General features: G+C 39.3%; 1 protein-coding gene across 1 annotated transcript; it reads right to left on the reverse strand.

The window, feature by feature from the left end:
* Nucleotides 1-10,503: 10,503 nt before the first annotated feature.
* Nucleotides 10,504-10,902, reverse strand: LOC130966586 (uncharacterized). Its single transcript, XM_057891400.1, has one exon. The coding sequence runs from the start codon at nucleotides 10,900-10,902 to the stop codon at nucleotides 10,504-10,506; it is 399 nt and encodes a 132-aa protein (XP_057747383.1).
* Nucleotides 10,903-11,114: the final 212 nt, after the last annotated feature.

Raw genomic sequence — 11,114 nt, forward strand, 5'->3', positions numbered from 1 at the left:
CTGAGAGGGTGGGATGTAGCCATTGACAACGGTGATGCCCTACATACAGCTTGCCATGGAAAGGTATAAGAAGGATTGAATGGATGCAGTAGGAAAGCAGAGATTCAGAAGGAACATAGCATCTCCATATACCTATCTGAAATTCCCACCATTGAATTACATGAGTAACTTTATATTTATTTTATGTTTATTTACTATTATTTGATTTTCAAAATTCCATAATCAATTATCATCCGCCTGACTGAGATTTACAAGGTGACCATAGCTTGCTTCATACCAACAATCTCTGTGGGATCGACCCTTACTCACGTAAGGTTTATTACTTGGATGACCTAGTGCACTTGCTGGTTAGTTGAGCGAAGTTGTGGAAAGAAAGTGCTGAGTTAATAGATGCACATACCAAAGAGCCATTATTGATGATCACAATTTCGTCCACCATTTTACATGTCTAAATTCTTCATCATTTGAGTATGCCTCAGCACAAAATTCCGTCCTAAATCCATACAATTCATTTCACCATCCACAAAACTCATTCCATTATCCACAAGAGTCATACCACTTTCAGAACACATAACCACAAAGCAACCAATTCCATTCACAAGCCAACCATCAACCTCTAAATTCCAACCCAGCTACACACTCTCCCCTCGAGGATAAGCTATCAAGGATAGAGAACTTACTGGCAATGCTCTTAGAAGAATATAAGGACATGAGAACTTTTAAGGAGGAAGTAAGGTCCGTTATGCAGAACCGATGGGCTGCCATTAAGAAGCTTGAGGCACAAGATGGATATCTATCAAAGTAAATCCTTACCCACAATTCTTCTAGTGATACCATGGCAAACACAAGGGAGGAGTTAGAAGAACAAGAAAAAGAGGCACCCGTATCAAGTGAGATTTTTATGAGAAAAGAGGAGGCTGTGAGAGTATATAAGCCTAGGGTTCCATACCCACAGAGGCTACTAGGGGTGACAAAGGAACATGCAAACACACTCCCAAAAGACTCAATGGAACATCATGTAGAAGAAAGAGAGGAAGTCAATCAAGGGAGCCCACACTATAATGAAGCAGAGATTTGCATAGAGGGTGAGTTCATTAAACCACCGATTAAAGAAACTCTTGATGAAGAGGATGCTCCAATAATCCCTCAACACCCAAGTCTTGAGATCAAAGATGTGAAGGCAGTAAATACAAGCACCAAAAGGAGGATTATGACCGAGAAACAAAGGACCCTATCCATGAAGAAGAGAAGGTCAAAGAACAATCTAACTCCTGATCCAACAAGCAAGTTCACTCAAGCCAATCACAAAAGCGCTAGAAAGAGGCACTCATAACAAGGGGCATTAACTGGCTCCTTTTTCCACTTGAGGTTATTCCTCTTAACAAACTGGAAGAAAAGGAAGAAATTCATGAACGAAATGTCAAGCTAATGACATTAAAAAAGCACTTGTTGGGAGGCAACCCAACCAGAGGTAGTTTTCTTTTCTTAGTTATTTCAATAAAAGAGTTAAGTAGATTTCTTTGTATTGCAAGGAGCTAAGTTTGGTGTTACACACCAAAGTAATTCAAGGGTGAATGTGTAATTCTAAGTTTGGTGTTCTGGTGCACGAAATTGTGATCTCAATGGCGCCAACAACTTGGTATGCACAATTGTAATTTCAACTCTTTTTCACAACTTTGCACAACTAACCAGCAAGTGCACTGGGTCGTCCAAGTAATAAACCTTATGTGAGCAAGGGTCGATCCCACAGAGATTGTCGGCTTGAAGCAAGCTATGGTCATCGTGTAAATCTTAGTCAGGCGGATTCAAATGGTTATAGAGGTTTGATAATTAAAAGATAAATAAGCATAAAATAAAGATAGAGATACTTATGTAATTCATTGGTGGGAATTTCAGATGAGTGTATAGAGATGCGTTGTTCCTTCTGAATCTCTACTTTCCTATTGCCTTCATCCAATCCTTTATACTCCTTTCTATGGAAATATGTATGTTGGGTGTCACCGTTGTCAATGGCTACTTCCCGTCCTCTCAGTGAAAATGGTCCTCTATGGTTTTTGTACGGCTAATCAACTGTCGGATTTCTTGTCTCGGATGAAAAATACCATGCACAAATAACGTATGGCTAATCAGCTGTTGGTTCTCAATCATGTAGGAATAGGATTTACTATCCTTTTACGTCTGTCACTACGCCCTACAGTCACGAGTTTGAAGCTCGTCACAGTCATCCCATCCCAGATCCTATTCGGAATACCACAGACAAGGTTTAGACTTTCCGGATTTCAAGAATGCTGCCAATGGATTCTAGCCTATACTACAAAAATTCTAATCTAAGATTCAGATGCCCCATTGTTAGAGGGGAGTCGATGTAAATCGTTGATTAGAAACCCAAGAGATATACCTTCAAGCTTGTTTTCATGTAGAACGAAAGTGGTTGTCAATCACGCGTTTATAAGTGAGAATGGTGATGAGTGTCACATAATCATCACATTCATCATGTTCTTGTATGCGAATGAATATCTTAGAATAAGAATAAGCATGAATTGAATAGAAGAACAATAGTACTTTGCATTAATACTCGAGGAACAGCAGAGCTCCACACCTTAATCTATGATGTGTAGAAACTCCACCGTTGAAAATACATAAGTGAAAATAGGGTAGGCATGGTCGAATGGCCAGCCTCCCAAAACGTGAACAATGGTCCAAAGATGTTCCAAAAGCTCCCAAGATGTCTAATACAATAGTAAAAGGACCTATTTATACTAGACTAGTTACTAGGGTTTACAGAAATCCACTTCCGGGGCCCACTTGGTGTGTGCTTGGGTTGAGTATTGAAGCTTCTACGTGCAGAGGCCTTCCTTGGAGTTAAATGCCAGTTTGTAACTTGTTTATGGCATTTGACTCTAGCTTGCAACTTGTTTCTGGCGTTTAACGCCAGAATAGGGCAGAAAGCTGGCGTTGAACACCAGTTTGCATCGTCTAAACTCGGGAAAAGTATGGACTATTATATATTGCTGGAAATCCCTGGATGTCCACTTTTCAACGCAATTGAGAGCGCGCCATTTGGGTTTTTGTGGCTCCAAAAATTCCATTTCGAGTGCAGGGAGGTCAGAATTCAACAACATCAGCAGTCCTTTTTCAGCCTCTGAATCAGATTTTTGCTCAGGTCCCTCAATTTCAGCCAAAAAATACCTGAAATCATAGAAAAACACACAAACTCATAGTAAATTCCAAAAATGTGAATTTTTCTTAAAAACTAATAAAAATATACTAAAAAGTGAATAAAACATACTAAAAACTATATGAAAATGATGCCAAAAAGCGTATACATTATCCGCTCATCATGTTCCACCACAGGTTTCATTAAGAACACTTTGCAACCCTCAGCATAATTAGTGACTCCAAATAATCAAAGAAACTACTTAAACATGTGTTGAGTTTCTGGTTCATAGTTTGTTTTCTTAATAAAAGCACCTAATGTTTTCCTGCAAGTATATAATTTGCTGCATAGAGCAAGAAACTAAGTTTGGTGTTCACACACTAAATTAAGTTTAGAAAATCACAAGCATACATGCATGCTAACCATCTTTCAAGTGCTTGGGGAACAAGCAACTTTCAATATCTTTGCAAGAAGACACTTAATCTCTTGGAAGGAATGGACACCATCATCTAAAGAGATGAAGAAGGGTACAAAAGTTAAGGATGGTGATGACAAGGAGGAAACAAGTGGACTCCAAGAGGTTGTACTGTTACTTGACTGTCTTCAACTTAAATTTGTAATTGAAAGTGCAATTGTACCCTTGTTGAATTGTGTCCTGTTAGTTTTGAGTCATTTGCTGTTTGTTTGTTTTTATGATGTTATGGCTTGCTAGCCTCAGTATCTGCTTCATTTTCATCTTGCTTGAATCGTATGCTGTGTCATTAAGCTCAATAAAATAAATTATGAGAAATTGTTGCAAAAAATAAGAGTGAAATCCAATGTTGCAGAATTAAGTCCTAGTGTTGTGGTGGTATTTGCTAGCTAAGTTGATTCATCAATAAGGTACAAGGCTAAGATATCTCATGAATTATGAGCTTGAAGTGCATTCTATGAGTCTTAAATGAATTAATAAGATCCTAAAAGAGAAAAAGAGAATGAAAAATAAAGAAAAAAAAGCAGAAAATAAAGCTAGGCACCAATAGTTTGAACCTTGAGGCATGTGTCTGTGGTGTTGTTGTGCAAGGATCTGCTTGGATGAGTAAGTTCTTAGGAGTGCTTCATCACTTGATAACTTGGGTTAACTAACCTAGAATTATCAATAGAAAGTCTATTATCAAGAGCAACCTTGTCACAAAACATTTAGCAACCCAAAGAGGTGCTGGACTCCAAGGTCTAAGGAATGAATAACAAACCATGTGCTTGTGGTGTGTATGTGTTAAGGAGAGACTTGGGTGATTATGTCCTTAGGGGTGTTTCAACACCTAGCACCTTGAACCAACTAGTTCGGGAGTGTTGGCTGAAAGCCTATCTTAAAGAGTTGCCTCAACACAGAACACTTAGCTACAGAAAGCAAAAAGCTCTAAAGAAAGAAAGAAAACAAAAACAGAGAAGTTAAGAATCAAGAATAAGAATCTCACAGAAGGCAATAGAGTGAGAATTCAAGAGCATATGAGAGCTTAGAAACCAGCAAGAACAGGAACCTAAGTTACCATGCATGAAACTCCATGAACCAAGGATTTGAATTCTCTGAATAAAAACTTGTCTCTCTTGTATTTTCATTTCATTCTTCTTATGTTCTATCACTTGCTTGAGGACAAGCAAGATTGAAGTTTGGTGTTATGATGCCAGGGCATCTTAGCTAGTTTCACAAGCCATTTTTAGTTAATTTTACTTAGTCTTCATGCATTTCTTAGGCAATGAGTAAGTATTTGGATGAGAATTTCATGCTTGCCTTGATTTATGCAAACTTAGTTAATTTTGTGCATTTTCATGAGATTTATGCAAAAATTATTTGATGCTATAAATGATGCATTATCTTGTGATTATGGCAATACTTTGATGCTTATTGTTTGGTTGATGATAGGTAAGAAGAAGCAAAGGAAGGACAGAGAAGAAGGAGAGCAAGCAATGTTGGTGGCCAAAGTTGGTGCTCCAACTTTGCCTCAAACGTCATGCTCAAAGAGGTGCATAGTTGGAACCAAAGTTGGACCTCCAACTATGCCTCAAACGTTGGCCAAGAAAGGTGCATAGTTGGAGTCATAGTTGGACCTCTAACTATGCCTCCAACTACTAAAGAAGGCAATGTTTGAGCCCAAAGTTGGACCTTAAATGTCACCCTAAATGTTGCATGAGGAAGGCCATAGTTGGAGCTATAGTTGGACCTCTAACTATGCCTCCAACTACTCATTCAAAAGGCCATAGTTGGAGCTATAGTTGGACCTCCAATTATGCCTCCAACTACTCATGCAAAAGACCATAGTTGGAGCCTGACGTGGCAGAAATTGGCCGATTAAGAAATTAATGTAAGAAGAACATTGCAAGTACAGTTCTTAACCAGCAAAGATCTGCTTATCAATTTAGAAGGGTTGTCAAAAAATTAGAATAAAATTACTCGGAGTATAAATCCCAGGTCGTCTCTCAACGAGTTGACAAAAGAGTGCAGCTTATTGGTCAGAGGTTTTCCAAGAAATTTTTGAGTTTGAGAAACTGAAAAATAAATAAGAGAATTTATGTAATTCAAATAAAAATCTTGACCAGGAGAAGATTAATTGGAAGTTCTATCCTTGTTGGTTTCTTCCCAAGTGTAATGATAAGTACTGTTGTTCTACTTTGTCATCCCTTAATTAATAAGGGAAAGTCAAGTAACTAACTAACCAACTATACCCTCAGTTCCTAATCCCCTCCTAAGGAAGGATTAGAGTTAGAGACTAAAATTGTTAGTCATTAACTATCCATTAGGATTATCACTTGAGTATTCCAACTCAAGGTTCTCCTTTTAATCAACTCCCAATCAAGTTAGGGAACTACTCCATTATCATGAATGTAAACTTCACAGAATTAAAAAGGGAATAAAAGGAAGACATGATAGATAATAATCAAAAAGATCAATAAAAAATAAAAATGGTTCTTGTATTAATAAATTTTAAAAATAATCCAATTATAACTCTGAACAAGGATTAAGGATATGAAAGAGTAAGGGACAAGAGAAACAAACTAGAATAATTAAGTCTTGGCGGAGGTAACAATTTTTCTCAATATCCAAATCAAAAGCAACCAGCAAAAAAAATTCTAAGAACTATGAATGTGAAGAAAAAACCTAGAGGACGAGTAAAATCAGATCTAAAAACTAAAAACTATCCTCATGAGAATCTACATTGAGTCTCTGCATGTTTTCTAGCTCTAGTCTGTGTTTCTGGGCCGAAAATTAGGTCAAAACTCGGCCCAAAATTGCCCTCAGCGATTTTTGTTAATTCTGCAAATCGCGCATGTCACACGTACGCGTCGTCCATGCTTGCGCGTCATTCAGCATTTTTCTTGCCACGCGTTTGCCTCATTCGTTCAGATTCCAATCCACGCGTTTGCGTCAGGCACGCGAACGAGTCACTGCGATTTTCTCCATTTCGTGCGGCCACGTGAGCCTTGCGTCTGCATCGGTATTCACTGGTCATCTCATAGGTTTCTTATGTTCCTTCCATTTTTGTAAGCTTCCTCTCCATTCTCTAAGTCATTCCTGCCCTATGAAGCCTGAAACACTTAACACACAGATCACGGCATCGAATGGTATAAAGGAGAATTAAAATACACAATAAAAAGATCTCTAGGAAGCAAGTTTTCAAATATAGAACAACTTTGGGAAGGAATTGTAATATCATGCTAATCATATGAATAAGTGAGTAAAGACTTGATAAAACCACTCAATCAAACACAATATAAATCATAAAATAATGGTTTATCACAGCCATAGTTGGACCTCCAACTATGCCTCCAACTACAACTATGGTGTGCAACGTTGGAGCCAAAGTTGGTGCTCCAACATTGCTGGCAACATCAAGGTGAAGAGGTGCCAACGTTGGAGGGAACGTTGTGAATATTAATTAACCCATGTTCCCACAGTTTTCCCATACTTAATAAACACACAATCTCTGTCTTAAGCTAACCAAAGATTCTATTTGGGATAATTAATTTGTTTTTCTGCTTAAGGCTAGTGATGTGATAAAATATAGAACAAATGGGATTTAAAAGTCTCAAAGTGGCTGACAAGGGTGATTTAAAGGGTAGGCTTGTTTGGAATAAGTGAGCTAAACAAGTAATGTCCTCAATCATATGCATGCATATGACACATTAAACATTAGACATATAGGATGAAGCAAAATAAGGATTACAATCATAGAGAAGTAGACACACAAGAATAAAATATTTATGGTTAAATAGTGTAACCATGTAATTAGGCTCAAAATCTCACGGGTTGTGTGTTCTTAGCTCAAAAACCATGTTCCAAATACAACTTCAAACAAATTTAACGCAAAAAGTTTTTATTTAAATTAGTGAAATTTTTCAAAAATAGGGTCTTACAAAGAAACTTATTATTTTTCAACCAAATAGAACATGCATGTAACTAATTATTATTATGCAATCTATCATATCTAATCAAAAGAAAAATAACTAAATATCCTACTTTATTGGTGTTAGGGAAGAGAAATTATCTCCAGAAGTTAGGTACTGACCGACCTCTCCACACTTAAGGCTTTGCACCGTCCTTGGTGCCATCTGTCAGGAAGAAAGTGGGGCCAGTAGCAGTATCTCCACATTCGGGGCCGTCGTGGCTTCCTGTGCTGGTAAATGAAGTGGAGTCCGGGGTGTCATGTCTGTGATCTCCTGTGAGTAGCTCCTTGAGGTATGTGAATCGGCGCTGGTTACGGCGCTCTCGTAGCTTCGCTTTCTGTTCTTGCCAGTCTAACCTCTCAAGTATCTGATGGAGCAGCTGATTTGTTGAAAGGGCTTGTGGTGTAGAAGGAGGAATGTCGTCAGCCGGTTCTGTAGGTTGGCTGGTAGTGGCTGCTGGAGGTCTGATGGGACGTACTGATCACTCCGTAGAAGCATGTCTCTGGTGTCCCCAGTCATGTAGGAGACTCCGGCTGTTGAGACGAGATCTGAGACCAAGGCGGGAAAAGGTAAGTTGACCGTAATTTGTACATGTCCCATGGCATTCCGGATGTGTCTTGGTAGGTTTAGAGGCTGGTCTGTAATGATACACCAGAGTAGAATAGCCATGTCTGCAGTGAAGGAGGACGCAGAAGTGCTAAAAAAGACGTAATGGGATATAATCTATGCCCATACTCGAGCTTCTAAGGTGAGTGCTGAAGCCAAGATTCCCTTAGGTCGGGATCGATGGTGTCCAAAAATCCATCCGCTGCCAGGTTGTGCTATAACTCTAAGAACGGCGTCCCAGTCAAATTGGTATGTCTAGTGCTTGAGTGCGGCTTCTTGAAATGCGTCCAATCCTTCTGGAGCAGGGGGAAAATCTAAAGCTCGTTGAATGGCCTCTTCTGTAATGGGGACTTACTTTTGACGGACATAGATAGACTGCAGGGTTGGCAAGTGGAAATTGGAGTAGAATTCAACTACCCATGATAGATTAACCTGTCGTGGCTGTTTTCGTAGGAATCCCCATTGTCTTCGCTTAATACGGGGCTTAACGAATTCAGCAATTTGGGTTGGGAGGATGAGAAGGTGCTCATTGTTATAGTTCCTTTCCGCCAGAATGTGGAACATCTGCTCACAGTAGCGGTTAGTAAACCGCATAGTGTCCCTTGCTGGGAAGGCTTTCTCCTTTTCATCGACCTTGATGATCCTCTTGATTCGCTTTGTTAAAGGCTTTACAGCTGTTGAAGATGGCTCAGCCATTAGTGCTCTTTTTGTTCCTTTGCATGCTGGTGGTTTGGGAGTAGCTTTCTCTTTACCCTTCTTGGTGGCCATCCTAAAAGGAAAAAGGTAAGTACTTTAAAATTTCAAGGGTTAGAGCAAGGAAGAGAAGAGGATTCGTGATAATCAATGCACGGTAAAGAAGGATGCCGTTAACACATGGTCATGACTACATGTGATCAGTTCATCAATGGAAACATAGCAAGTGCATGTGATGGCAATTAATGCAAGATGTTTATTGGCATGCCGGCAAAGGCATGAGTAGCATAGATCAAGCATTAAATGTCCAAGTTAGATTATCAACTCTTTCAAACTAACAATCTATTTTGTATTGACAATTATATTTAATCAATAAAATATAAAAGGGGTTTTGTGAAAAACAGGCATTAGAGTGGTAGAATAGAATAATTTAAAATAATGCACAATGTCATACGGGCTTTTTCACAAACACTTAGCATGCGTGGTAAATATGTTATTGAATGCATTAAATTGAACATGCAAGCAACCCTATAAAAAGTAATATAATTGTCAAACAATTTCTTAATAATCCACAAGCAAAATATAGAGAATAATGACCCAAATAAATTTCGAACACCAAGAAAGAGGGTTTAAAAAAATAAAAAGAAAAAGAAAATATAGACAATGATAGTAAAAAGAGGGAAGAAGAAGAAAATAAAATAAAAATGGAAAAGTAAAGAGAGAAGAAGGAAAGAAAAGAACCTTGATGATGATTGTGAAGAAGAGAGAAGGGGGAAGATTAAGTAAAAATTGAGAAATAATAAAGAAGGAAAGAAGGAAGAAAAAGAAAGAAGAAGGGAAAAGAAAGATTAGGATTTGGGGAAGAAAAGATAAGATATTTAGGCTGATCTGGATAAGCTGTGCGGCGCAGGCGACGCGGATGCGTGGGTCACGCGTTCGTGCGATTGGCTCGATTTTAAAGTGACGTAGACACGTTAGTCACGCAGCCGCGTGACATTATTTGTGCTGGTGGCGCGAGGGCAGCCTCGTGTTCGCGCAACTTTCTGTTTCAAACTCATTTTGCCAAAATTTAGGGTGACGCGTTCGCGTGGGCGACGCGATCGCGCGTGAATGACTATGTTGTGAAAATTGACGCGGATGTGTGGGCACGCATTCGTGTGGTAGGTCTTGTGCTTCTAGCATGGTTCCAGTCCCATTCCAGCCTAACATTCTGCCATACACCCATGTAAGTAGATTTCGCGAGGTCACGCGTTCACGTGGGTGACGCGATCGCGTGGTGGGCTGGATTCACAAACGACGTGGACGCGTCATGGACGCGTTCGCGTGGGCGTGTTTGTGCCTAAGATACGCTTCCAGCCACGCCCCCGCGTGACTTTTTATATAATTCCCCTTTTTCACTAATTCTCCTTTGACGCGGACGCGTCAGCTACGCTGTCGCGTCGCGTGCCCCTTTTTTTATTTTTTTTATGCAATATGCAATTGAAGATGCAAACTATATGTACTAATAATGAGAAAAGTCACTGAAAAAGAAAACTAAGAAGATAGAAAAGAACGATCATACCAGGGTGGGTTGTCTCCCACCCAGCACTTTGCTTTAACGTCCTTAAGTTGGACGGTCCACTAGCTCAGTCTTCTGCTGTTGGTGGATCCTCGAAGAGAAAGATCTCTAGCTCCTTGTTTTTCTTCATCTTCTCACTATGATATAGCTTTAAGTGATGTCCATTGACTTTGATGAGTTCAGAGCTTGAAGGATGACTCAAGTGAAAGACTCCGTATGGCTCAGCCTTCTCTACTCTATATGAACCTTCCCATCTTGATCTCAACTTGCCTGGCATGAGCCTCAATCTGGAGTTATAAAGGAGGACTAAGTCCCCAGGTTGGAACTCTCTCCTCTTGATGTGCTTATCATGCACAGCCTTCACCTTCTCTTTGTACAGCCTGGAGTTCTCATAAGCTTCTAAGCGAAGGTTTTCTAATTCTTGCAGTTGCAGCTTCCTTTTACCTCTGGCTTTCTTAAATCCCATGTTGCATTCTTTTACCTCCCAGAAGGTGATGCGCGTGCAACATTTCCTACTTTTAGTAGTCATTTCAATAGATTTCTATTTAGTTTTCATACAAATATTGCCAATATATGAGTAATAGCCTGAAAAATCTCTGCATGGAACAAAATCTCAAGCATAGGTGAATTTTAGCTAATATACAGGGTAAATATGATAAAATAGATCACACTAAGTGA

The sequence above is a fragment of the Arachis stenosperma genome, chromosome 3 (assembly GCF_014773155.1).
Source record: "Arachis stenosperma cultivar V10309 chromosome 3, arast.V10309.gnm1.PFL2, whole genome shotgun sequence".
In the NCBI taxonomy this organism is placed as follows: domain Eukaryota; kingdom Viridiplantae; phylum Streptophyta; class Magnoliopsida; order Fabales; family Fabaceae; genus Arachis; species Arachis stenosperma.